The 25,341-nt window shown below is 35.4% G+C and overlaps 6 protein-coding genes across 9 annotated transcripts; 3 read left to right on the plus strand and 3 right to left on the minus strand.

Annotated features, from left to right (window-relative positions):
* Nucleotides 1–108: 108 nt before the first annotated feature.
* Nucleotides 109–5,992, plus strand: LOC123211440. 3 transcript variants are annotated; one of them, XM_044630168.1, is made up of 13 exons: nucleotides 109–319; nucleotides 484–706; nucleotides 788–862; nucleotides 986–1,083; nucleotides 1,194–1,428; nucleotides 1,605–1,676; nucleotides 2,627–2,724; nucleotides 2,976–3,219; nucleotides 3,730–3,843; nucleotides 4,489–4,749; nucleotides 5,150–5,217; nucleotides 5,338–5,482; nucleotides 5,767–5,992. In XM_044630168.1, exons 1-12 carry the CDS (start codon nucleotides 212–214, stop codon nucleotides 5,464–5,466), a joined length of 1,725 nt encoding a protein of 574 aa, XP_044486103.1. In that variant the 5' UTR covers nucleotides 109–211; the 3' UTR covers nucleotides 5,467–5,482; nucleotides 5,767–5,992. The 3 variants fall into 3 exon arrangements, 2 of the variants coding, with proteins under 2 accessions (XP_044486103.1, XP_044486104.1); XM_044630169.1 differs by lacking the exon at nucleotides 5,767–5,992 and having other exon boundaries at nucleotides 4,501–4,749; nucleotides 5,338–5,488; XR_006501411.1 differs by lacking the exon at nucleotides 5,767–5,992 and having other exon boundaries at nucleotides 4,489–4,821; nucleotides 5,338–5,402.
* LOC123211442 (protein ABIL3-like) lies at nucleotides 5,554–7,950 on the minus strand. Its single transcript, XM_044630172.1, has 9 exons — nucleotides 7,548–7,950; nucleotides 7,380–7,462; nucleotides 7,129–7,279; nucleotides 6,946–7,045; nucleotides 6,753–6,845; nucleotides 6,632–6,674; nucleotides 6,356–6,444; nucleotides 6,186–6,283; nucleotides 5,554–5,883 (listed from the first exon to the last, which is right to left on the minus strand). The coding sequence occupies exons 1-9, from the start codon at nucleotides 7,641–7,643 to the stop codon at nucleotides 5,713–5,715; spliced, it is 924 nt and encodes a 307-aa protein (XP_044486107.1). The 5' UTR covers nucleotides 7,644–7,950; the 3' UTR covers nucleotides 5,554–5,712.
* A 1,174-nt stretch (nucleotides 7,951–9,124) lies between these two features.
* On the minus strand, nucleotides 9,125–12,377 carry LOC123210374 (26S proteasome non-ATPase regulatory subunit 8 homolog A-like). Its single transcript, XM_044628696.1, has 6 exons — nucleotides 12,223–12,377; nucleotides 11,492–11,570; nucleotides 10,977–11,079; nucleotides 10,448–10,711; nucleotides 10,059–10,170; nucleotides 9,125–9,488 (listed from the first exon to the last, which is right to left on the minus strand). The coding sequence occupies exons 1-6, from the start codon at nucleotides 12,325–12,327 to the stop codon at nucleotides 9,348–9,350; spliced, it is 804 nt and encodes a 267-aa protein (XP_044484631.1). The 5' UTR covers nucleotides 12,328–12,377; the 3' UTR covers nucleotides 9,125–9,347.
* A 329-nt stretch (nucleotides 12,378–12,706) lies between these two features.
* Nucleotides 12,707–14,342, plus strand: LOC123210478 (30S ribosomal protein S6 alpha, chloroplastic). The gene is made up of 2 exons (XM_044628855.1): nucleotides 12,707–13,172; nucleotides 13,950–14,342. The coding sequence occupies exons 1-2, from the start codon at nucleotides 12,768–12,770 to the stop codon at nucleotides 14,187–14,189; spliced, it is 645 nt and encodes a 214-aa protein (XP_044484790.1). The 5' UTR covers nucleotides 12,707–12,767; the 3' UTR covers nucleotides 14,190–14,342.
* A 2,569-nt stretch (nucleotides 14,343–16,911) lies between these two features.
* LOC123211229 (probable E3 ubiquitin-protein ligase RHA4A) lies at nucleotides 16,912–19,507 on the plus strand. Of its 2 annotated transcripts, none has more exons than XM_044629822.1 (3): nucleotides 16,912–17,593; nucleotides 17,693–17,778; nucleotides 18,973–19,507. In XM_044629822.1, the coding sequence occupies exons 1-3, from the start codon at nucleotides 17,369–17,371 to the stop codon at nucleotides 19,205–19,207; spliced, it is 546 nt and encodes a 181-aa protein (XP_044485757.1). In that variant the 5' UTR covers nucleotides 16,912–17,368; the 3' UTR covers nucleotides 19,208–19,507. The 2 variants fall into 2 exon arrangements, with proteins under 2 accessions (XP_044485757.1, XP_044485756.1); XM_044629821.1 differs by having other exon boundaries at nucleotides 16,914–17,593; nucleotides 18,844–19,507.
* A 334-nt stretch (nucleotides 19,508–19,841) lies between these two features.
* LOC123211230 (cellulose synthase-like protein G2) lies at nucleotides 19,842–24,482 on the minus strand. Its single transcript, XM_044629823.1, has 6 exons — nucleotides 23,550–24,482; nucleotides 22,881–23,030; nucleotides 22,679–22,804; nucleotides 21,707–22,150; nucleotides 20,678–21,022; nucleotides 19,842–20,499 (listed from the first exon to the last, which is right to left on the minus strand). Exons 1-6 carry the CDS (start codon nucleotides 24,219–24,221, stop codon nucleotides 19,957–19,959), a joined length of 2,280 nt encoding a protein of 759 aa, XP_044485758.1. The 5' UTR covers nucleotides 24,222–24,482; the 3' UTR covers nucleotides 19,842–19,956.
* Nucleotides 24,483–25,341: the final 859 nt, after the last annotated feature.

Raw genomic sequence — 25,341 nt, forward strand, 5'->3', positions numbered from 1 at the left:
TATAAACTTTTTTCTTGGTAAGTAACTAATATAAACATCACTCTCTACAAATCTTGCCACGTCAGAAGTTTACCATAAGTCGGCAATTGTTCAGACGACGCCGTTTCTTGAATAACTTATTTTCGATTTTCCCGCCCGTGTAATTTCTTTTGAATTTTAAATTGGCAATCCGTGAAATGAAATCTCCTAACCTTTGGATTGAAGAGTAACAATGGACGATGCGAAGAAGAGGTGGAGCGTGACGTTCACGAAGCATATCAAGCAGAAGAGAAAAGTTTATCAAGACGGCTTCTTAGATCTTCACATCTCAACGAACAAGGTATTATTGTTATTATTATGTTTATTATTTATTAATAACCAGAAAATCGAGTGATTTTAATTGAATTGGTAAACTGTGTTGGCGATTGAAATGAGCTTCAATTTGATTGATATCTGGTAAATTTTAAGTGGTTGTAATTAATTACTTGTAGATTTGTTACACAGGTCAAGCTGTATGATGATTGCGAGAATTTACTGGAATGTAGAATCTTGAATAACGATGAAGTTGTACAGTCGGGTGAAACACTGACGTTTAATGCATATTTTGTTGATGTTGGTGATCCAGAAGGCGATTGCAAACATATACCTGATTTGAATTATCAAGGAAGATATAAGAAAAAATCTCAGTCCGGTACTAGCCGAAGTCCGTCACACAAAATTATAAAAGGTTTGTTCGTTTTAAAGAATATAATTCAGAATCCTTAAAGGATTAAACGTAGCAATCTTGTTACTGCTGTTTACATTTCAGAGTTTAAGAAGAGAGAGCTGCAAAAGTATGGAACCCCAAAAAGTAATTATGAGAATTCAAAACCGAGGAGTACAGGTCAGTTTCCACATGTGTTACTGTTAATTGTTGAAAGCAGATTGATCAGTTTCGTTTCGTTCTGATTTACCTTGTTCTTCATCTGGTTCACATTTGTTTGTTTGTTTTTTTTTTTAAATGTAGAATGGCAGGTCCTGTACACTACACAGTTAACTCAAAAGGCCAAGAAATATCATGATGGCTTCTTACAGCTTGCAACTAGTGGATCCATGGGGAGGCAGGTATCTTTTTCTAAATTTCTGTAGACTTTGTTCAACCAAGCTCAATCATATTTCTTTTTTATGCCAACGAATTTTGAATGCTCACTCTCTAATATTTGGTTTCTCTTCAGATTATCCTTTTCGATGAAACCAGGAGACTCTTGGATAGCAGATTCCTTCGGAAAGATGAAGTAATAAGATCCGGTGAATCAACAGCATTTGATGGTCATTTAGTCGAAATTGGAGAGTGTGAAGAGAATGGTGAATCACTAAAGGATTTGAATGTTCAAGCAAAGAATGGCAGCGTAGCTTGGAAGTCAGAAATGATGCCCAGGCAGCAGAATTGCATAAAATCTAATGGAAAAGGTGAGAATTCATGGTTTAAATTTTAAAACTGTTCATGATTCTATATCTATTACCTCTCCTATGTTCTTTGGATCCTCAAAGGTAGATTCATTTTTCAACCTTCCATTTGTCTTATGAAAATATGTTTCCAGATGATTCTCCTTGCACAGGAATTTTAACTGTCGATATTATTTCAGAGTTCAAGAAGATTGAAGGGCCTGGCTGTGGTGCACCACAGGGTAGTACAGATTCAAATTCTGATATAACAGGTAATTTTGTAAATCCACTGCAACAACTGAAAATGTAAGTACCCATTCTCTGTTTTCTGCTTTAGATTCTCTTTACTCTAGTCTTACATGAAGATAGGGCATACTCAAAATTGTCATTGCTACATTGTAACTATTAGAAGCCTTCGCTGCCATTTTTCTGAAGTGAAACGGACACTTTGCTTTTACATGCGGAGTAAATAAATGATATTAGATGAAGAAAATGAATGATGTAATATTTACTTGAGTTGCTCTTGATGCAATAATGAAGAGACATTGTTGTTTCTTCTGACAGTATTTGTAGTCACCTACGCAATTTATGGCCTGGAAATCACAATTTTGTACTGCTAGCTGAGTTCAATGTGTTGCTGCATTAATTGTCTTGACATTCATTGCCAATGGATATCTCTTGGATAATGCCTGAATCTCTCACTTTCTTCATTGGTAAATGAAGATGTAACTGAGGGATACATAATTGTTATTCTCATACACACTGCACATTAACATTAAACTAAGAACCAACTGGAACATTAACATTAAACTAATAACCAACATTTCCAGTAATAAGACATTCATTAAAACAATTTGACATACACTAATAATATTGATTGGCATTTTAGGAGCTTTAAGGTGATCTATCAGAATCCATCATTATATATGATCTGCAAACTTACCATTTGCAAACATGACTAGTTTAATGTTACAGCTCATATGATTGTTCAATGAGTGTAGTTGAAACAATATAAATACTTGAATGGGTTGCCTCCGTTGTTTCTTTTTCTTTTCTTCTATTTCTTATACTTCGATGGTTTATGTACAATAGGACAAGTATCACAGTGGTCCCTGAGGTTTATTGTGCTTTTTTTTTTTTTTAATTTTGCTCAATCTTCTTTATTCTCCTGTTCATTATTACTTTATCCTTCTCTTGTTTAACAATTCCACTTTCAATGTAGAATGGAAGGTCATGTACACTACACAGGTGACTCAGAAAGCCAAGAAGTATCATGATGGTTTCTTAAGACTTGCAATTATCGGATCCCTACAGAGGCAGGTTGATTTCCACCACTCCTTATTTCTCTCCAATGGCTGATTGCCTTGCTCATTAATATCTAACTTAACAGCCTCTACTATCGTAAATTTTCTTTTTATCTTGAAAATTTAGTGAGGTACTAAATTCTTAAGTCACTTCTTCATGAATACTACCACTCCTTTATTTATTGATTACTGAAGCTGTAAATGTTTTATTTGCTTTCCACTTAGCAAGAATGCTGCTAATAATTCATCTTTCGGGTCTTTGTTTAGGTCATGTTATATGATGAAAGCAGAAAACTCTTAAATAGTAGATTCCTCAAAAAAGATGAAAATATAAGTTCTGGTGAAACAATAGCATTTAATGCTTATTTAGTGGATATTGGGGACCCTAAAGAAGACCATCAATCGCAAATGGATTTGATTGGTCAAGGAAACAATGGCAACATGGTTGGCAGAACAATGATAACTCATGAACAGCAGAACTGTTTCGAAGCTGATAAATTTGTTAAAAAAGGTTAGATAGCGTCTGCTCTTATCTATCAAATTCTTGTGTTCCTCTTGTCTATGAAGCAAGTGTCATCCCGTGCTCTTCAACAGCTTGTGTTTTCATTTTAGTTAGCAGCTTTTCAATATGTCTTGGACCCTCAAATCTAGATTTAAGACAAGCTTATATTCTGATGTTGGTCTGTAATGGTTATTGCTGTACAGGGAGAACTGATATGCTAAAAATGATGGGGTAAAATTCTACATTGTTTGTATGAAGGTTCTTACTCTGAAGCTAGCCATATAGAATCATGCAAGTCAAGATTATATTAGGCCCTATAATGTCTAACAACAGACTATGAATTGCTTTACTCTTCAATAGCAGTTATACCAATTGGCTTTGCTTTTTCTGGTTTCCTTGTCATTATCTTCTTTATCACTTTCAAGATTAATTTTTACTATTGCATGTTTTACGGCCCCATTTTATCCTTTTGTTAAACTTGATTGATACTTCCAGAAATAATATGGCTTTACTGTGCAGGAAAACTCCAAAATGATTCTTCAAGGGAGAATGCAGGTTCAGCTTTTAGCATCTCCAGTGTAGACGGAATCAAATGGAGCAAGAGTGTCCCTACAAACAAACCGTTACGAAATGGTGAGTCCATGCTTACCCGGCATCATGATATACAGTTCTGTTTAAATCCCCCATCATTTTCATATAAAATATATAGTTTCTATGTGCAATACATCCCACAAGCCAAATAAATAATGCAAACCTATACAATATACAGTGATTCATCATGTCAGTACACAAATCAATAATCATTCTTAATGTGTATAGTTTTATTGCCAAATAAATATTAAATAAAAGACACAAAAAACTGTGCACAAGGTTCATAAGCTTTTTATTTGTTTTATTGAAGGTCAATACCGTTTGTCTTCTGGCTTCCAAGCAAATCGTCTAAGAGATTGTGATTACATACTGTCTGTAAATAGTAGTAACTTTTGCATAACTTATCTGAACTTTTTATTGTTTTGAAGAAGTTCTGTCATGGCTCATGCACAATGAGGGGTAGTGCCTTTTGCTTTTTAATTTTAAAATGCTTGTTACGTATTGATTTCCCAATTCCTCCAGACGGAATGTTTTGCAAATGTCCTATGTTGGAATGGTCAATGGCGTCCCATTCTGTAAAAACAATTTCTTCACTCATCTTATCAAACATCACTTGCATCAAGTGAACTGTCCTTCAAATATTAGCGGTTTACAGCTGCATAGTTTTAACCTGCTACTGTTGATAAGTTATATATACAGCCATTCAGATTTTGACCATTCTCCAAAGACCAAAGACTCCAGGAAGCGGTGATGCTGGGTCGACTGGTAACAGCCTTATGGGGCAATCTTCGTCCACTAAAACTGTTGAAGTTTCTGATGCTGTGATAAGTGCTCCGGATGATAGTGAATTACTGGTGCCACAAGATGAATCTTATGAAAACTTGAACAAAAGTAGATCAGAAGAAGACATGAACATTGGGAATTGTCCCGATCTTATGTCTTCTAAAGGTAATCTTAGGCAATATTAACTGTTGGGTGCAAGGGTAGATTTGAGCGAAATCAAGTCAAATTCTAAATTAGGTTTGTTCCAACTATCATATAATTTGAGTAAATTATCAGAAAATTTTTGATAAATTCATCTTTTTTAATGATTTTTGTTTTCATTTTCATCTTCAACGATTCATTTTTTTTAATTTATGGAATTTTTAATATTTTTCAACAGTTTCTTTGGCAAATTTATTGTCAATTCAATTTGTGAGCTCAAGTTAAACATTTTGGATTTAAATCAAATCTAAACCGGTCTTCATTTGTACTCAACCCCGAATCCACTATATGTGGGGATTTCAAATTCTCTATTTTCTACATTCTGATTAAAAACAAAAAAACTAATGCCAGTTGGATTTTGCAGCAACATCTACTAGTACTAGTAGTGGCAGTCTAATCTCCAAGGACAGTTATGTTGGAAACATCGACCAGGTTCACCCTGCAGCGCTATTTTGTTCTTAGCTGTTCAAGTAGTTTGTTTTAGCTTTATTAAACCTGTTGAGTGTTGATGTGTTATTGTGCTGATTTGGCTTCTAAATTTGCTTTTTGCAGGCTCCTTTAGGCGTTGAAATCTGTGTTTCCCATGGCCCTGGTGATGGTGAAAGAAACAGCTTTGAAGAGCCTAAGGGTGAAAGTGAAACCAAAATAAACGGATTCCCAAGTTTTGACCTCGGATTTTGATCAAGGTCTAACACAGGTTGGATTCTATATTGCCAACTTGATTAACTGTCATTTGTGAACATTGAATCAAATTCAAGAAGTCGAATCTTAACTGCGAAAAAAATTCAATAAAAAAGCACTAGCACTATAGCTATCACTAGTGAAACAAAATTCACCAGTATACAAATTATCACCAAAAATAATAAGCCTTAACTGAAACTGCTACTAAATTCCTAAAACAACATGCATTTATTTATTTATCCATCCTCAGTTTTCGTCCAAGAAATTGTATAACGTGGCTTCTTTTCTGGACTTGCGCAGGCTAAGAAAGGCCTTAAAGAGGCCTTTGCTTTTCCCAGAATTTTGTTCAAAATCTTTGTTCATGTTTCCTTCAGCAAATGTAGTTAATGAGACCGTTCTCCGAGGCTCTGATGGATACTGGGAAATTAAAGAAATTTTCTTAACAACTTAGCAAGAGTATATTAGTGTTACAACTGAATTCAATTTTGGAAATCAATTTAAATCCAAAAGAGTTGTTTCAAATCAATGAATCGAGACTCAAGTTTAGTTTGAAAATAATTAAACTTTATCAAATTTGAACAAGTTTTAACTTGGTTGCTTGAATCAATTTGTTTATGGTCTAACTTAAATTTAAATTTAGTTACATCTCAACTTAAATTTAAACGCGGGCAGCTTATATTGAATAAATACGTATAAAATTCTCTAATGCATGTTCTTACCCGCCGTTTGGCACGAGAAAGGTTTGGAGAGGGAGATCTCTTAAGAAGAGAGCCTGAACGAACAAATGGAAGGTAAAGCGGAGAGGCTGCTCTTCTCTCTGATAATGTGCATTGCGGATGAGGTCAACAATCCTCAGATAAATAAATAAAGAAAATTCATTTTCACAAACCTGGCGTTTTGTTGCGTGAAATTATTGGGAAAGTAAAGGTTCCTTGTCTCGCGGAAGGCTGTGGAGATTGCAACGTGTGTTGCACTTCTCTGCATCAGAGTTAATTGCAATGAAAGACCTGGCAATGACTATGAGGCTTAAAAAGCCCTGTGGGTTGTGTATCCCTTGACTCTTTTAGCTTAATATAAATGAAATGTCAATATGATCTCTAAATTTCATTTTTTTGCCATTACCCCATAGGTATTATTTCTAGGTGCACTTAGAAACAAAGATTACCTGAGATATGTTGAAGGGCTCTCTGTAGTTGTTACTTGAGCAGCTGACAGAACAAACATATTGAAAAGATTATCAGGTTTTTCCCAGTATTTGTTGGAACAAAATTGAAGAGATCAATTACCAGTTTTCAGTTGAGTTGAATCCTCTTCAGCACTCACGCTGCTATTTTCACAGCTTGATGGGTTCTGTCCCAGATCATCAGTGGTCTCTTCATCTGCATCACCAGGTAAATTTATTAAAATATTCTCTTCATTCTGCTAAAAAACTGAAGAGTTTCGGTGAAAGAGAAGAGCAGAGGAGGATTATTTATTTGCCTGGGAATATGTAACGCTTGTGGTGCTTGGGAGTTATTATCACCAATGACTGCTGCGAAAGCCCCCCTCCATTGATGAACTCTTGGCATGATTTTACTCTCTAACTTGCCAGAAACATCAAATTATAAAAGACGAACTTCGAGATTTCAGAAATTTTAAAATTTTCAGAAAAGGGTCCGGCACCTGTTCGAGGCAAGTCAAGCGGAGTTCTGTTTCAGAAGCTTTACCGATCTTTTCATCAAAAAGATTGTTGACTTTAAATGCTACGGAACCCAGATGATCCACAGTATTGATCAAGGCCTTGATGGCGTAATCTTTCACACTCTCCACCACTCTGAAGAAGAGAAAAGATATTGACAGAAAGGATTTAGAAAGTAAAAATTCTTTCTTACTACATCGTCAATAAGAGATTGTGCTGTAGCTGTAGAACTCACATTCGTTTCTGGGAATCTTTTCTGTAAGATGTTTCAAAAAATTCTGCTGCCGAATAGAGTTGTCTTCTCAAGTTCTTTAAATCCTGAAATGCAATGAATACCCATCTATCTTAAATAGAATAAGAGCAAAAACAAGAAGTTTTTTCTGAGAATAAAGACCAAACAGACCTTGAGAGTATCCGCAAAGAGTAAGCTCTGCTGCATGAAGAACTCATCATATGTTGAAGTTTTTTCAGGACCAGAAACTGAAGATGCTGAAGACATATTCTTCTTCTCTCTATGTAGAATGGAAAAAGGCACCCGGTCGTTCTTGTTAGTAGCAACTGAAATGCAGAAGCCACATCTCAGTGTTAAGTCTCCATGGTTACTCAAATGCTTAAGGAGATTATTTGGTGTTGGCTAGGGCAGTGTGCCTGTCTCTGTTTGTGGGATAGTTTATATAATTATTGGAAGGAGACAAGGATCAACAAGGGACAATAATAAAGGTGGGAAAATCAGGAACATAGCTTACCTATTGAAGGAAAATGTTCAATTTTACTTTCTGAAAGCAAAGGAAACAAAATTCAATTCCTTTTTTGCAAGCAGAAGAGAAAGATATTGTTTTTTTTTTTTTTCTACAGTTGATGAAACAGCATGAAATTCATAAAAATCAGCCACATGTAAGGCAGCCGTGCGCTATGTTTGCTTATTGTCAACAAAATAGGGACCTACCATTTTCTAAAAGAAACAAGTTTTTTTTTTTTAATTGATGAGGGAGGAGTTAATTTTGTTTTTCTGTGGTTTCTGAGAGATTGAATTTGGTAGATGGAGAGTCGCTAGAAAGCATGCAAATTCCCATGAATGAGTTCAATGCATGCGTCTCATAACATGACAACTAACTCCATTTTGTTTGTATAATTTCTCATCAGTAACAATCATGACAGTTTTTAGCTGTGAGGTTTTATGGCTTGCCAATAAGGGATGGATAGGGTTAAAAGAATGAAATTGAGCGCATTCAAATAGTGAGCAATGATATTGATAAAAATGAAGAGCCATCAAAGAAAGAGAATAAAAAAAAAATCATCAGAATAGAATTAAAAAAGAAGAAAAATCATTGAATAAGAATTGCTTTGGTGAAGAATTATACTCTCAAACTTGAATCAAATTGTTCAATTAGAGTTTCAATTTGGGTTTCATACTTGGATTTGAATATAGATTCAGTCCATTTTCAATCTCAAGACACACCTTCCAATGTCACTGTACAATAAATCCCCAGCGTCTAACCACGAAGCCCATTACTTGAAAAAAAGATAACCCTAACTCAATAATTAAAAAGGGTTATTGAAACATGGTCTGAGTGTCAGTCAAATATTAATGAAGTTGCCATGAACATGAATACATGAACATCGGCCAAAGAGTCACATCATGCTTTGAGGCTTTAGTTGTGGTCATTGTAACACTCTTTGCCCCTGCAAGACGTTTCTGCAATTGAAATAATACAACTCCTCTGGTAACAACTTTAAGAAAAGCTGCCAATAACATTTTCTTGTTTTGGTTGAAGTGGAGCAGGAAGTGTGGCATTTAAGAAGATGAATAGAGTGGTTGAGAATTCATTATAAAACAGTTGGATTATTATATATGATAATAAATTTGTGATCGATCGTCCCTTTTCAACAGTCGGCCATTAGGTCTTTTATAATTTGAGCTGTAATGTCTCAGTCAAAAGTGCGTGCTTGTTTGGCTCCACCTGCTTCACAAGTCACAAATGAACATCAAGTTGAATGGATACAACATAATAAGGATTAGAACCTTCGCCAAAATGGGATCATGTGAAACAAGGAAAATTGACAAATGAAGTACAAAAATAAACAACAATTTTAAAGTTTTATACTAAATGGGTGTAAGAAATAACATTTCAATAATTGTGCTAGCAACAACTTGCAGTGTTGAAGACAGGGACACAACACAAGCAACCTTGGAGCAATTTCTTTACACGATCCTCTCCAGCTCTCTTGCATAACTCAGAGTCTGGTTAATGAGTTGCAGTGATGGGATCTCCTTGCAAGGTGCAGATTCTTTTGCCTTCTGGAAGAATACGTATCCATTCTTTATCTCCCATTCAGGATGCTCCTGCAAATTCAAGCATTCATACGTAGATCAGGAAAAAAAGGATCTTTATATCTCAGTAATGAAGACAATCCACAACTTGTTTTGTTTTGTTTTGTTTTTTTTTTAATATTTTTATTCAGGCACATATAGCTGAGCTAGAATTGAGTTGGCTTAGTCTCAAAAGCCGATTTGACTTGGTTTGATTTGGCGCAACTAGAATTTGTTTAAGTTAAATTTGAGCCGATTTTGAGCTAGAAGAGTCCGCTCATTTTTTAAACCGAACTGGACTCAAGCTAAAGGAAATTCTGCTAGGTTTGACTCACAAGCCAAACGGATGACTAGATTTGGTTCAAGTTTGACACATGACTTAATTCAAATCATGTCAATCAATTGTTGAAATAACGTCCTTTTACCCATTATTAGATAAAATGACGTCATTTTATCAATGAACTACGAACTTGAGCGACAAACTCCAACCAGGGGTGTTTAGGCTTGGCTAGGTCATATTCACCCCTAAGCACACTGTAAAACACAGACAAACACATCCATTCACATATTGGCCAGTACATGAGCTAAGTTTCAATTATTTACCTCCTCAATATATTGCAAAAGTTCTTTGTCAGAAGTGAACAGCAACATTTGGCGGGCATCATTAAGTGAAAGGTAATCATATGCCTTCTCACTACATCCAGCTATCTCATCTCTAGAAGTTACAGGAAAAGGTCAAAAAACAATGAGTACTCGGAAACAAACAACGATGGAGTGTATGAAAAAATTATGTACTTATTAGAGTCTAAAATGCAATTCTGAATGATTTGGATAATCAAGATAACAATCAAAACACAATTTCAAAGGTCACCAGCCAAATCCAAAGCTCATTCCTAGATGTAACTACCTCCCAATTCCTACTTGCAGCTACTTGTTACTGAGTTTTTGCCATCCATCAAACTATACAAATTTACTTAAGTCAAACAATTTACCTCACTGTCTTTGCTAGGAGGTCCATGAAATACCCATAAGTTTCATGAGGTACATTCTGTTTGGCACTCAAAACACGATTATAAGCCCCTTCCATAAAGGATTGCTCCAACTCCACGGCATGATTGATGCAAGGGTTCTCCAAAGCAGTAGAAGAAAGCAATTCCAGTTCAGTATGGAATTCAGCAATTCTGTTTTGCACTAAAAGTCTCAACAGGTTAAGACCCAAGATCATGTACTCATTAAGGGACGGTGGAAGATGACTCCTGCTCCATCAACAGAAAAGTCATTACCATCATCTTTAGAAATAGCAAACAAAAATGTAGGAATACACCTCAGCAACTAATTAAACATATTGGTTAAATCGAGTAGCAGAAAAGTTTTGTATCGCATGTGTCCTAAATTTTCTATATTTATGAGTGTATAAGTATCAAACAATCAGATTAATTTGCAAACTTAAACAGAACTTACACCACATAAACAGGGCTTCCACAAAATAGGGCTTTAGTTGAAAGAAACAGATTAATTTACCCAGCATCAGTATAAAAAGGCTTCAATTGAAAGAAATCCCTCTCAAATGCATCTTGATCCTCAATCTTCACACTTAAGAGAACAGCATGCTCATATATATCCCCTGGAAATCAAGAGTAACAAGAACACCATGAGTGAGAAAGCCTTCACTATAATCTTTTGATACACGTAGATTTGTAGAAAAGGAAGAACATTGTACTTCATATATTACATGCATATAACAGAATCATTTCTATTCTCGCATCAATTTAACCCTATGTTCATTACTCTGAACAGGCTCAAACTTTCAAAGCACATGTAGCATTCTACTTCAGCGGTCGCATAAATGTTATCCAATAAATATGGTTCCATAACAGTTCTCACTATTTATTAAGCCCATAATACTTCCTTTCCAAACTTGTGTCTTCATGTTCTTTATGGCATAGCGTCTCAAAGATCCAAACTTCATCCAATATATATATATATATATATATATAAAGAAATCATTATGAATTCACTCAAGTCAAGTACATTACTTGCTAATGTCAATTCGTGAATTGAGTTAGGCGTATTTTCAAATAATGGTGGAAGGCTTCTGAAGGAGGTCAGCAAAACCTACAAAAAATGAAAACCAAGCCGGCCCATGTTACACACCGATAGAAAAAACCAATAAGCAGCATATTAACCTGAAAAAATGCTTCCGTCATCATCATACGCTCCTCACATATCTCATAATCACCAACAAATAGGACATAGCAAGTAGGCTTAACCCTATCAAAGCCCAAAATCGTAGAACCCAAACATTACGCTCGCTGTTTTAAGCTAAGAAAATTACATAATCTAAGTCATAAAATTTGAGAAATGACTAAAATAGCAGACATACATTATACCTCAGTGTTTGTAGAATGAAACTTTTAGCTTGTACCCAACTCATTTTGTGTTCAATATGACAAGTCTTGCGTACAATGTTCAAAATTCTACATTGCTTCAAAATGTCCTGCATCTATACTAGGGAAGCAAGAAAAAATTTACCAGTATAGTTGGACTGGAACCTAAAAGTATCGATATAGAGTATGTCCAAAGCAAAAACAAATTGAATCCTTAATGGAGGCAAAAACAGCTAGCACCTGAACAATTCTAAAACAATCCAGATACCAAACAAATCAACTCAACGCTAACCGAAGCACCGATTACAAATAAAATCCACCAAACACAAACTATTTCCTATTTTATTAAAGCGAAAATTTAGGGCAAGACATGAACCAACCTTGAGATGAGAAAGGAGTTCGGTACACGAGTCGTATTCTTTTCTGGTGATTGCAGCTTTGAAGCGATCGAATAGCTGAGAAACTTCTGTTAGTTTTGGATCCATCTCTCTTTCGTCCTCTGTAGTGTTATTCGCTTTATGTGCTCCCTTTTGTTCAGTATCTTCTTTCCTTGGGCTTCAGATTTGCAAGGGTTACGGGGCAGACTTGGATTTGGGGCATTCTAAGTAAGGCCCAAATGCCCCAATATGGCCTCTTCTCTTCCTCCATTTTAGTCACACCCAACAAATTCAAATATAAACGACTCAGTTGAATCCAACTTAACATTAATAAATTGAGACTTAAATTAGATTAAAAAAAATATTTTATATTTAATTTGAATTTATTTGAATTAAAATATTTCTGCACCAATAAATATTCACTAAAACATAGTAAATATTTACTAAATATACTAACATGCGCCGATATGTGTAGTATTACCCTCCTTATCCAAGTTTCCCAATTTCATGACCTGAACCTCCTACGGCTCCCAGCAGAAGTGAAAAAAATGGCAACCTCTTCACTGTCAACTCTCACCCCTCATTCAAAATCCCCAGTTTACCCTCATTTTTTTTCCCAATCTCCATCTCCAGCGCTCCTCTCCTTCACTCGCATACTCAAGCCCTTCCGTATGAAAACAAAATCCGTCATTCTCCCCAACGGCAACTCAGTTTCTTTAGTTGTCAAAGCCCAAACCGTAGACTTCTCTGGCTCTTTTTTCGAAGGTGGTGGGTTTGGTTCAGATGACGATCCGAAATCCGGGCCACCCGAGTCGTTTGGAACTGCGACTGCTGTTGAAGAGAAAGAGCTGCCCCAATGCCCACCTGGGTTAAGACAGTATGAGACGATGATGGTGTTGAGACCCGACATGTCTGAAGATGAAAGACTCGCTCTTACGCAGAAGTACGAGGAGGTAATGATGTGTTAATACTTATCCTCTTGTTCTTACTAAACTTATCGTTAAAATGGAGAAATTTATGTTAAAACAAATGCTATAATTGTTATATTGAAGCTCAAATGTTTTTCGAAACGAATGAATTGATATTACATGTTAGAACTCAGAAAAGATTAAGTTGCTGACCTGAAACTCTGTTGCATTGCTAGCAATATATGTCCCTGAGTTACCAATCTATTCAAAGTTCAAGATTTTCCTGCACTTAAATTCTTTTTTGCTGTATAATCCAGTTAATTTTATATAGAATTCTACAAGGGGCTCAAATCCATGTTTAGCTCAAATGAGCCAAATTTGAGCTGGCAACTTGGCCTGAGTTTGAGGGCTTGAGGGCTTGCCGGTGTCGCCACACCAGACCTCTTCTTCCCTGGCTACTCTTCTTCTGCAGTAACTTTCTTCTTCCAGCCCAGGCTTAAGCTCAAACTCGAGCTGCCATTGAGGCTTTAGGAGATTCAGTTGAATTTCTTATGCAACTGTGATGTAGTAAATATATATTTAGAATGAGACTTAAATTATTCAACTGGAAAACTATGTAATTTTGCATTGCAAGTTTGCGAACTTCATATTTTTTACTAATTTTATTATATGTGGAGTTAAGCCAGGAACTTTTGGCGTCAATATGTTTGTACAAAGCGAAACCGAAGGAGTGTTGCAGGCACAATCGAGTTTCAGGAATATTCTTTTGTTATTTCATTGCAAGTTTTCTTTAGGTTTTGCTAACAGCAGTGTTATTTGTAGTTGCTTGTTGCTGGGGGTGGCATGTACGTGGAGGTATTCAATAGAGGGGTGATTCCACTAGCCTACAGTATAAAGAAGAGAAACAAAGCAGGGGAGAGCAATACTTACTTGGATGGTATCTACCTTCTCTTCACCTACTTCACTAAACCTGAGTCCATGAAGGCTCTTGAGGTGACAATGAACACTGATGATGATGTTATCCGAGCATCCAGTTTTAAATTTAGGAAACAGAAGCGCTAGATTATAATCCTGTGTATCAAGAAAAAGTTAACTTCGGCAATGTAATGTCATATGGTAGAAACCGTTTTGTTCCAGAGTATTTGAATTCCATTTGTTTCTTTAATCACAAAATTGGATCAAAGCAAATAGAATGAAAATCTTCCGTTTATAAAAGCTGCATACAGTTAACATTTTCTGATTATTTTATCTATTATCCAGCTTGTTTAGCTTTGACCATTTCCTGCAGAAATTGAACCAAAATGTTGGCTCATCTTTACTAACACTCAAAAGGGTAAACCCAGTAGAGATGAATTTGCTTCTCTGTACCATCTGTATTGGTTTCCCCAGACAAGGCCACCAAATTTCATCTGAAGAAGGTACTTTTCTGTATAAATGTGGTCATTTTACTTGCTGTGTTTATAATACTCTGAACTTCAGTGAGTTCATAATAATCTGAACTGTTCATCAATTTTGAAAGATGAGTCATTGGTTTACATCAAGCCTTGATGGTAGGATCTAGGATCTAACGAGAATGATAATTATTAAACCTTTCTTTTCCCCTCTCTGTGTCTGGTACGGCTTTTGTCAAAGTTTTATCCTTCTCCAGTGATTGTATGGTCAATAAATCTACCACTGAGTCTCTTCTGAAGTCAACAAATACCAGCCATTGTTAGTCTTGTATCTTCATTTGGTGGGTTGGCTAAGACAGATGCATGTGATGGGCCATTAAAAATACAGGATCCTGCTTCCAAATGGCATCAATGGTACTAGCCTGGGATTACTCTCAAATCTCTATCCAGAGCCAAAACTGGATCTTGATAAGATTCTTGATCTTCCCTTGAGAGCACTAATCATAAACTACTAGCATTTAGTTAATAGTTAGATAATGAAAGTGTCCTTGTGTCACCATCTGCCAATGATATCAAAGTAACCATGATACAGTAAGGCATGATGGCAGGATTTTAGTCACCATGTAATAATTTTGGAGTCAACTTTTTCCATCTGTAAGTCATTCTCCAGCTGCCAATTTCTGGGCATTACTAGGAATAAAAAAAGTTGGTGCATTTTGTTGAATTAAAAAAATGTGTGAAACAGAACATTAACACTTTATTTATATGTAGAGAATCTGATATAGTGGTGCAGTTTGAGATCTTATCTTATGCCCACTTTGTGTGAGAGAGCTATCTTAATGATCCACCACCAGCAGTGAGATTTGCTCAATCCAATTAAAAGACATCCCAAAATCATACTGCTTCCCGGAAAAAATTATTAAAAAGAGGACAAGCTGCACTATGCAGAATTATATAATGAAGGATATTCATTAAAATAGTGAAGTGAAAAGTAAAGCAGGTGGGTTTCAAATAATGGTGATCAAGACATTGTTAACATTGATATTTTGGCTTGCTTACATCATTGATTGGTCTGCTTGAAAGCTGAGTTCTGATAAAACAAGACACTTTGCTCATTTGCTGCAGATAATACCTGCTATCATAGCATTTTGGACTTCATTTCACATGGTGCAGGAAAAACTGACTTAACCCAATGCAGGAATTTCTTTAAGAGCAAAAAGTATAATTAAAATTTTCTGTCTGGAGCATCAATCATCCTTGGCTTTTTGTTGATAAAAGAATATGAGGTGGATGGGTGATCTTATGCAGAAACTTTGAACTCAACATAAACCCAAACTATTCAAAGAAATTAACGGCGAATCCTATGAGTTTTGTCGATGAGATTTCTTATCACCACATAATTTATGTAATTCAGAATCTTATGCATATTGGGATATAATAGTAATACTGAGATCGGATATAAAACCTTTATTTCTGATTCATTATGATATGAGTAAAGTAATAAGAAAATAAATGAGACAACAAATTTTTAACTTAATTTGGGTTGATAGTTGAAAACTTTTGTTTACAATATATTATTAACATATGTTATACGATATCTTTTAACAGGTTTAGGTTTCTATTAGTACTAATTTGTCATTCTGAGAAATGTTTCATTGGCCTAAACTTAAAGCAAAGTAATGATAAAAAGCTCAAAGCATAAACATCATCTTTTGTGTAATATATGAAAAAGAATCCATTCTTTCATTCTCAACAAGAACAAGTTCTTTGAAATTTGTAAGTATAGGTAAAAACAACATAATTGGCTTTTAATAAACACTTTAATCTATTTGGAAGGCCTATCTTTTTCACCTCTTTCTCTCAAAACTATAGAAATATGAAAAAGAGTAGGTGATTTGTCAAAGTTATAAAATAATTATAAATCATGTTAAGATCGACTCTTTTATCTATTAGATGAAATTGTTCACTCGTTCGATAATATTGTTTACACATTAATGACTCTCTTGTGACATATGTACCAATTCAAACAAAATTAAGTTAAACACTATTACTTCAATCTAAACTTGAATTGGCCCCTCAACCTCATGGTCTTTAAGAATTATGCAAGCCTAACTGTTGCACCTAAATAATCAAATTGATCAACCTGTAAGTTAGACACTTGTCAGTTCAATGAAATTGAGTAAAACCCACTTCGGAAAATTCCATAATCATACCAATTTGAAAGCTTTTAGGCCACTGACCTGCCAACAAATGTATGAAACTAATATCTCACTTGAACAAGATCAACCTTATCCTGGAAGTTTAATGAACCTGCTGTTGCAGGTGGGGTAGCCATCAAACTGTTTTTTAAGCAAGATATAATAAGATTGCAGAAGTTGGATAATTAGCAATTGATTTAGCTAACACTTCACCAAACAGAAACATACATCTATACCAAACCCTGTCATTTTTACTTCTGATTTTATTAATAAGCAACTGATTTCAGCAGTTCTATCTCTTTGTTTTCATATATGAAATGCATCATAATGGAGCTTGGTGTGTGGCTGTGAGGGTCCATAGACTAGTGGGGAGTCTCCAGCTTGTCCCATCATCTAAGAAGGAAGAATATATACCTTATTGTGAATTTGATCTCAAAAGCTCACTGCAGACCAGACCTCTTTATCATTACAAAATGTTTATTTATATGTCCTGTTTCCAGGTTAACTATATACTATTATTTCTGTGTCTCCCACTGCAGCAAGTCTCCATAAATTTTCTCAACAAGGCCTTGGTGCCTCTGCTATCTTGAATTTTCAAATCCTGGGGAGTAAATCTGTCAGGTGTTTTGAAGCTTTAAGAAAAATCTGATTGATGGGGATGCCTCAAAGTCCAACTACTACTCCTCACCTGTATCCTCAAGCCCTGCAACTTAAACTTTACCAGGCTTTCATTTTCTCAATTCCTATACTCTTCTCCATTATTCTCTTCCTGTTGTTTTACTTGTTCTACCTCAAGAGAAGGGCCTCCAGTCTCTCCTCAACTCCAATACTTCCAACAAGTTCTAATCAGGCTTCTCCATTTATCCATGCTCATCCTGTAAGACCTCGCTCTTCTTAAAAACACAGGCACAAAGCATCAATTTTTATGTTCATCATGTATATCTAATTCTGTGTTTTCCTGGTATAATTTTAATAGCGTTTTCAGATGGGTTGGGATGAGGAGATCAAAGGCAAGCTTCCAGTTATTTTATTTGATGAAGAACTAAGGGAAAGGGATTCACAGTAAGTACAAACTGTATTTTTCTCATTTCAAATCTGTCTCCAAATAATTTACCAGAGATCAATAAGGCCAATATGCAGCATGCCATGCCCTACAACATGTGTACACATGCTTGTGTTAAATTAGGTTCTTAAATACACTTGACAAGATCATTTTAATGAAAAGAAATGACATTGAAATTGGCCTCAGATAAAGACACACTTCTGCAATCTTCCAAAAGCCATGCATAGTTATAAGCCACCTGTCCCTATCTGTTTTTCACTTGCCAGTGAGAATCTCCATTACCTTCCACTAATTTTCTCCAAAGGTGCTTTTTGCAATGTTTTGGCCTTTGGTCTAAGATTCTTTAGAAAGAATTTATGGCTCTTTAGAACTTCAAGAACACATAAATCATGTGCACAAGTTCTTGGCTTTGAAGTTCTTATAAATTGGCCACTTGTAAGATGCCTTATCAATATGGGGTCAATATAATTCGCTTTCACTGTAGCCTGCAACTAAAACTTCTCTCAACTTGAAGTTGAAGGGAGTCTCTAACAATCAACTAGGTGTTGTAAACAGTGTGTTACTGTCAAGTTATAGTGCCAAAGATCAAGTTTCAAAGTTGAAAATGTTACCTCATCAACATTTTCAGCTTATTGAATGAAACATTTTACTTGGCTTAGTTGGGGTTGCACTGTACCTAAGGATGGATCCAATCTAAGTTGACTCAAACAAGTCGATTTTAAACTATCACTCAGTTCGAGATTGACTCATTTGTTAATCAAGCGATAATATTCATCTCATCAATAATATTATTCTTCCTTCCGATGATACTATTCACCCTATTATACTAGTTTGAATGAATTCAAATTCCAATTTGAATTGGACGTTATAATTTCGATCCAAACTAAAATTGATCCCAAACTCAATGACTCGGATCAAATCCACCCTAAGATTGAAACTAAAGTGGCAGAGCTTGAAGAGTTCAACTGATAGAATATTTACTACTTTATCAAGATTATCTGGTTATGTATGAATGCTTGGACCAGGGTGGAGTACCTTATTGAAACTGCTGAAATCTTGTACAGGTGTTGTGTTTGTCTGGGTGAATTTGAGATCAAAGAGGAGTTGCTCCAAGTTCCATTATGCAAACACTTGTTTCATATTGAATGCATACATCACTGGCTTCATTCAAACACAACTTGTCCACTTTGCAGATGCTCAGTCATCCCTATTATCAAGCTTTCCAATCCAGCTGCTACACCTGGTGTATCAGAATCACAACAGCAAGAAGAAGACGCTAACTCCAACGTCCGATCAGAACAACTGCAGCAGCAGCAGCAGCAACTTGATGGTGATGGTGGTAGCTCAGATATTGCTAATGTATGTAGAGAGCAGCTAGTTATACGAATTGAAGGCTCATCAAGTACTTTAAATAGTACAAATTCATGAATGTTGAAGCAAAATTTTTCCCTGAACTTAAGTGGGAATGAAAGATGGACTAGGATATACAGAACTTTTGCACCATAGATCTATGCTATATGCATTATATTCTTTAAGCTCCATCTATTCGGAGGACATTAATGGAATAGTGGATAAGAAAAATCTTACAAATGGTCTGCATGCCTTGATAATGTTAGATAGGTCTTTGCAATTGCCAATTTTACAAGAGGTAATGTAATCTTCCTTCATTTTTATTTCTGTTTTTTTCCGGGAGAATAATGAGATTTTTTCATGGTGGATTCAATCGAAGATGAACCGAACTTAGGGTCAACTCAAGCTTATATCAAATCTATAATGTCTAACTTAAGCTCGTTCTAACTGGTGTATAATGTCATCAGAAGATTATCGACAATATACATAAAGTCGTTAGAGAGAATAAATAGTATTCTAGTTGGATGAACAATGTCATCACATAAATAAATAAGTTAATCTCAATTTGAATTGTTAAATTGAAGCTCTAGCTCAAATTCTATTTATTTAAGTAAAACAATGATTTGAGTCAGTCAATTCAGATATGATCCACCCCTAAATTTTTGTAATAAAACATTTTATATTTTATATATATAATCAACAATATATTGTATTGGTAATAGACTAATGCAGCGTAGATTTCCCCTGATTATTTCTGGAAAATACAATTTTTGCAGCTAATAAAGTAAAGCAGTAAGCAAAATAAGAAGAAAGCCTTAATTGTGTCACTAAAAAGCGAGAGAAGCTGCTGCATATAGAGCCCCTGCCAGAAACGTCGAAATAAGAGTAATTCTGGTTGGCATTTTCCCTTTGTCACTTCTCAGGAACATGGCTTCATAAATCGGCAAGCAATTCACCATGAGAAAACCGGATAAAAGCAACTGCAGAAACAGTCCTTCCATATTGGTTCCACTGATAATGTCCAAGAATCCTTTAAAGAATGAGAGGAAGTTGATTATTGCTGCAGTTGCCAGCGTCACAAACATGGGAGATGGGACTCCAAACTCAAAGATTTCTTGCTCATATCTCTTGCTTTGTTCGCCATCAAGCACTTTGCTGGTCACGTTGAAACCTATTGCAGAAATGCCAATGCTCTGGAGAAAATACTCAAAGGACCCGAAAAGGAAACATGTCAGTCCCCTGATCATCCAAATCCTCTGATCATTCCACCATTTTCTGAAAGTTGCACCTTCTAATATAAACTCTAGGCAATCTCTTGCATAGGATCCAATGAATAGAAATGAATATAAGAGAAACCATGGCTCAGAAACCTGCAGGACATTTTTTCATTAAGTTAATAAATGATATTTTAGCAAAGGATATGGAACTTTCAATCACAAAATTTGAGAGTTCAATGGTCTTTTTAATAGGAAAAAATGTGACAGTTCAATATATCCGATACCTTCGGTTATTATTTTCTCTTTAGCGAATGCAGATGGACAAAAATACCTTCGGGAAGAGACTGACTCCGTTGAGGAGAGCTAGCTGGGGGAGAAATGCATACACAGTGATGGGAATGGACCAGAAGGGCCAGCATGAATAATAAGCATAACAGAGACCCATTAGACCAATTCTGCGGATCCCAAAGATTAAGGTACTGTATCTGGAAAAGGTGACCTCTAGTAGACCAATGGCCCATCGCTTGTTTTGGTTTAGCAAATCAACAAGGCATATTGGTGCATCCCCATAAAATGCTGACCTCTCAGGATGACAAAATATGGACCTCCATCCCTCACAATGCATCCTGTAACCTGTATAGTAGTCCTCTACCAATGACCCATATCGAAAGCCCATCTTTCCATTGGAAACAAAGTCAGAAAGATATAATCATCAATGTATTGATAAAAGTACAGTTGGATCCCATCCAAGCTCACTCAGATTAAATTTATTAAACTCAACCAAACTGATTTTGAATTTAAATAATTTAATTTAAAATCAATTTTTTTATTTATTTAATTATATGATTTATCACATTATCAATACTATTTAATATATTAACTAAGAATAGTATTAAGACAAAAGAAGGAATACTATCATTTATGTCTTTGAAACCTTTATCTGACTTCAACATAGGGATGATTGGTAATTCTCATCCCTTCACTGTAAACAAAATTTTTCTTAACTTTTTGTCCACATTTCTATTACCCTTCCCTTTTATTTCCAAAAATAATAAAATATTTATTAACTTTTAAAACATATTATAATAATTTAAAATTTTTAAAAATAATTTAATATTTAAATGTTTAAAGATATTGTAAAAGAGAGAACAAGCCAAAGACTTTGATTTGGGTTCGAATCAAACATAATGTTTATCCCATTGTTAACCTTGTATTGATATTATATATCAATTCAAATAAGTTCAAACTAAATACTATAACTTTAATCCAAACCTGAGGCAGTCCCAAATTCAATTCGATCCGGATAAAATCCACTCATATTTAAAAGAAAACTCAAATGAATGACTAATGGATTACTAACCTTATATCCCCAGTAGGTTTGGTTCTCATAGTTGCAGCCTGCTACATGGTGAGCCAATGACAGGACAGATGGGGCCCTGATTGATTTATCCACAGCATGGTTTGGGTGGAGTTGAGGGATTTCAGGTGACCAAATAGAGGAAGGGTCACCGAAGAATGCTCGTCGACGGAAAAAGGTTCCGGTTCCAACATAATTTGGACCCCTTAACCCATCGAAACCCAGAAAATTGATTTCAAACAAACGCTTGATCTCACAGGCATACAAGTCATTCTTGTTAAGTCCACGAAAACGCTGAGGAAACTGAACGAATGCCAAGTCAGATCGAGTTGCAGAATCACAAGCATAACATAGTACACGGAGAGGTGTTTTGGGATCGTTTGAGTACATGTCACAATCAAGCGTCAACACTATTGGTGCATTGGTCATAACGGTTGACACTCGGAGCTGCATCCCAAAAATTAAAAAACTTTTAGTAAGAAAAAATTATGTAATTTGTTAACTTTATGGTAAGTTTTGCAATTTAAAACATATTTTGGCAGTTAATAATTCACAAGTTGTTTAATTAATTTTGTCATATCATTTATAAACAATGTAAAATATAAAACCTTTTAGGCAAATCTCCCGTAACTAAAACATAATAAAAATATTAAATATAATCGCTGTGTTATGTTGACGTGAGTTTTTCTTAAAGGTGAACGATATGGAATCTTTTGTGTTTTATCGATGTGATATTTATCTAAAGTGAATTATGTAAGATACTTAAACATATTTAATTATTTTATCGACATATAATTTATATAGAAGTAAGACATTTTAAATCACTTAGAAACAGTAAGACAATTATTAAAATAGTTCGCGAGTTCCTCAAATGATGATACCGTACGCATCTTAGGATGCAAAATCCAATAACGAACTGCAGTCAAAAAGTTATTAGACTAGCATGTTATAAATTTTAATTTACATGTAACATACCAGGGTATTGAGGGCACCGGCTTTAAAATAGTGGCGTGAAGTTTTGCTTTTCTGTCTGGATACATAAACCAGATTGGGCAACAAATGTCCAGTAACGTCTCTGTCTTTGCTATTCTCTGATAAGACCTGTACGTTGATGTTAAATGTGTGAGACTGAGAACAAATTAATGTATGGATACAGGTGGGTTGAATGAAGATGGACCTGAATAACAGTGGGATGATCTTCGCGAATGAACCCGTCTGTCCATTTCTTTGAAGCCTCACGTTCTTCATCACCATTGATATACTCATCGCTTACTTTGCCAGTCTCAACGACATGTTCTACTCTAAATTTCATGCTTTCATACAGAGCCTGTTACATGATCAAGAGCTAAAGGTCATTAATTTGATCAAGAACTATATATATATACACGCACACACATACATATATATACATACATACATATATATATATCTTATAAAGCCTATAATGGATCGGATCACAGTAGAAGATTAACGAAGAATCAGATTAAGATAGGGCAGCTGTGCTGTAGATGACAATAAGTCATACTGATTTAGATCTGCTAGTATGCATGAAGATGTGATGCAATACTCCCAGAGTCAAGGCTGAAAAAATAAGTTGAAGTACAAACTAAGTACGTCAACAGCAGGCTGCGAACCTGCGCTGGCAAAGCCCAACAGATTTCAAGTCTGTCTCCTTAACTACTCGGACATATCGACCTTGTGATGCTTAGATCACCATCTTACTATCCTTATTGGTATATTACTGTATAGAATTTTTTTGTTTCCATATCGAAACCGGGAAAAAATTGTTCACTAGTATATTAAATTGAACATCAAGAAAAAAAACTGTAAATAAAGAATATGACACCTTAATCTTCTGAGTCTCCAAGCACCAAGGATGATTTGATTCTGATGTACTGAAGTATACTTCTGGGCTCCTCACCATGATATTCTTCTCCCTGCAAAACGGTAGCCAGTGGCTTGCAAACTTAGCAGCCTCCATGAAAGCAAAGAGAGTGAGTGCCGAGCCTCCATCGTCCGATACATAAACCGAAACCTTCTCGGTGGGATAATCATACGCCATAACAGACAAGGCCGTGTTCACAACATCTATGGGTGGTTCTTTATAAGGATCGGCGGTGCAAACAAACACATCCAGAGCAGGAAAATCTCTTGGTTTCAGGAATTTTTCAAGGTTTTCTGGGTACTCTTTACGATGAACCGGACGGATATGAAACGACTGTGTGGCCACCCACATGAAGGCCAAAATAAGGTCAGCGAGCAACAAAGAGAGCGTTACAGAGAAAGAAGCCAAGTTTTTGCAGTTGAGAAGTGTTTGTGCATGGCGATAGACAAGAGCTAGGATGGCACACGCGTAAACCAAAGCAAACACGCGGTTGAAGAAGGTGCGACGGAGGGGGTGAAGAGTGTGAAGCAGAGGAAGAGCTTGGGCGGCGTAGACAGTGACAGTGTCAGTGTCAGTGTTGTTGGTGCCTTCTTTCAGACTTGCCATTTTCTCTGTGACTCTTGCACATAGCATGTATTAACATATTTATAAATTATAATCCTGTAAAACTGGATGACAGAAACGTGCAAACAATCTTCGTATCCGCAAAATCGTATAAACGAAAGAGATTACAAGTATATATAACTAATCAAAATAATTATTTGTGCATTTAATTCGTCTATATATGTTGATGGAGATACAAGAGAAGCAATAATGCAGGTTGGCAACTGGGCACGTAAGAGTTGGCTCAAGATCCATGTAAAAGCTTCAATATCAGAAAAAGCAGGAAAAGTAGGAATTGACTGATGTCCAATCACCATTATTACCATCTCCTCGAGAAACAATTATCGTTTGTTATTGTTAGTTACAATTTAAATGTAATTACTCCGGTATTAAGGAACACACAATCATCCAACGGTAATAAAAATCTCGAAACATTATTGAATGGAGCCAATAACTTGCAGTTTGTAGGTGTTGCACATGGATGGGACTTGTTGTGTTGATTGAGACAGATCGATTCCTGGGATTCAATAATTGATAAAAGGGGGGTCATCTCCTGCATTTACTAATGATTCCTAATAATTCTGTGTCTCTCTCAATCTGATATAGTAAGGGATAATATATCTCAAATTAATATAATGTATTATGTGATATAATTTTATTAATAACAGCAACTCTTTATTAAATAAAAGTATTTTTCACATAACTAATACCAAATTCTACAATAATTATATATATATTTAATTGCCATGCCTATATATGCAACAGACAAACTGGAACGAATGTCTCAAAGTCAATTCCTAAAGATTCAGTCTATCCATAATACGACAAAAGTTTATTATATAGTTCATTATGGTAAAAATTAGACAAATAAATATACGTATGTAATAAAAAAAATGAGATAAGAGTTTTTTTTTAATAAATAATTAAGAATAATTAATGATTTATGAATTGTGATTAAGTTTGAGTTTCATACTTTTAAAGTTTATTGCGTACAGGCAATTAGTCTATTTCTTAAAAACGTGGCTCGATTTTCTCTTGAATCATTCTTCTGATCTGGCCATATTTTGGTTCAGTCAGTTAAATGTTTCTCTCCCATACGATAATGTTCAAAAAAATAAATAATTAATGTGAAACTGACTTCTCCACAAGG

This window comes from Mangifera indica, chromosome 3, assembly GCF_011075055.1.
Source record: "Mangifera indica cultivar Alphonso chromosome 3, CATAS_Mindica_2.1, whole genome shotgun sequence".
NCBI lineage: Eukaryota > Viridiplantae > Streptophyta > Magnoliopsida > Sapindales > Anacardiaceae > Mangifera > Mangifera indica.

Bases quoted from the DNA above. Each gene is read 5' to 3' on its own strand.
- LOC123210478 (XM_044628855.1), top strand. From the start codon at position 12,768: ATGGCAACCTCTTCACTGTCAACTCTCACCCCTCATTCAAAATCCCCA. The intron at 13,173-13,949 runs GTAATGATGTGT...TGTTATTTGTAG, and splicing joins TTACGCAGAAGTACGAGGAG to TTGCTTGTTGCTGGGGGTGG.
- LOC123211442 (XM_044630172.1), bottom strand. From the start codon at position 7,643: ATGTCTTCAGCATCTTCAGTTTCTGGTCCTGAAAAAACTTCAACATAT. The intron at 7,463-7,547 runs GTCTGTTTGGTC...ATTGCATTTCAG, and splicing joins TCTTTGCGGATACTCTCAAG to GATTTAAAGAACTTGAGAAG. The intron at 7,280-7,379 runs GTGAGTTCTACA...TCTCTTCTTCAG, and splicing joins AAAGATTCCCAGAAACGAAT to AGTGGTGGAGAGTGTGAAAG.
- LOC123210374 (XM_044628696.1), bottom strand. From the start codon at position 12,327: ATGGATCCAAAACTAACAGAAGTTTCTCAGCTATTCGATCGCTTCAAA. The intron at 11,571-12,222 runs GTTGGTTCATGT...CATTTTTTGTAG, and splicing joins AACTCCTTTCTCATCTCAAG to GTTTTGCTGACCTCCTTCAG. The intron at 10,712-10,976 runs GTAAATTAATCT...TTGATGGAGCAG, and splicing joins CCTTTTTATACTGATGCTGG to GAGTCATCTTCCACCGTCCC.
- LOC123211230 (XM_044629823.1), bottom strand. From the start codon at position 24,221: ATGCTATGTGCAAGAGTCACAGAGAAAATGGCAAGTCTGAAAGAAGGC. The intron at 21,023-21,706 runs GTTAGTAATCCA...TCCAATGGAAAG, and splicing joins AAACCTACTGGGGATATAAG to ATGGGCTTTCGATATGGGTC. The intron at 20,500-20,677 runs GTATTTTTGTCC...AATGTCCTGCAG, and splicing joins GAGTCAGTCTCTTCCCGAAG to GTTTCTGAGCCATGGTTTCT.
- LOC123211440 (XM_044630168.1), top strand. From the start codon at position 212: ATGGACGATGCGAAGAAGAGGTGGAGCGTGACGTTCACGAAGCATATC. The intron at 3,220-3,729 runs GTTAGATAGCGT...TTTACTGTGCAG, and splicing joins TGATAAATTTGTTAAAAAAG to GAAAACTCCAAAATGATTCT. The intron at 4,750-5,149 runs GTAATCTTAGGC...TGGATTTTGCAG, and splicing joins CGATCTTATGTCTTCTAAAG to CAACATCTACTAGTACTAGT.
- LOC123211229 (XM_044629821.1), top strand. From the start codon at position 17,369: ATGGGGATGCCTCAAAGTCCAACTACTACTCCTCACCTGTATCCTCAA. The intron at 17,594-17,692 runs GTAAGACCTCGC...TAATTTTAATAG, and splicing joins CATTTATCCATGCTCATCCT to CGTTTTCAGATGGGTTGGGA. The intron at 17,779-18,843 runs GTAAGTACAAAC...AATCTTGTACAG, and splicing joins CTAAGGGAAAGGGATTCACA to GTGTTGTGTTTGTCTGGGTG.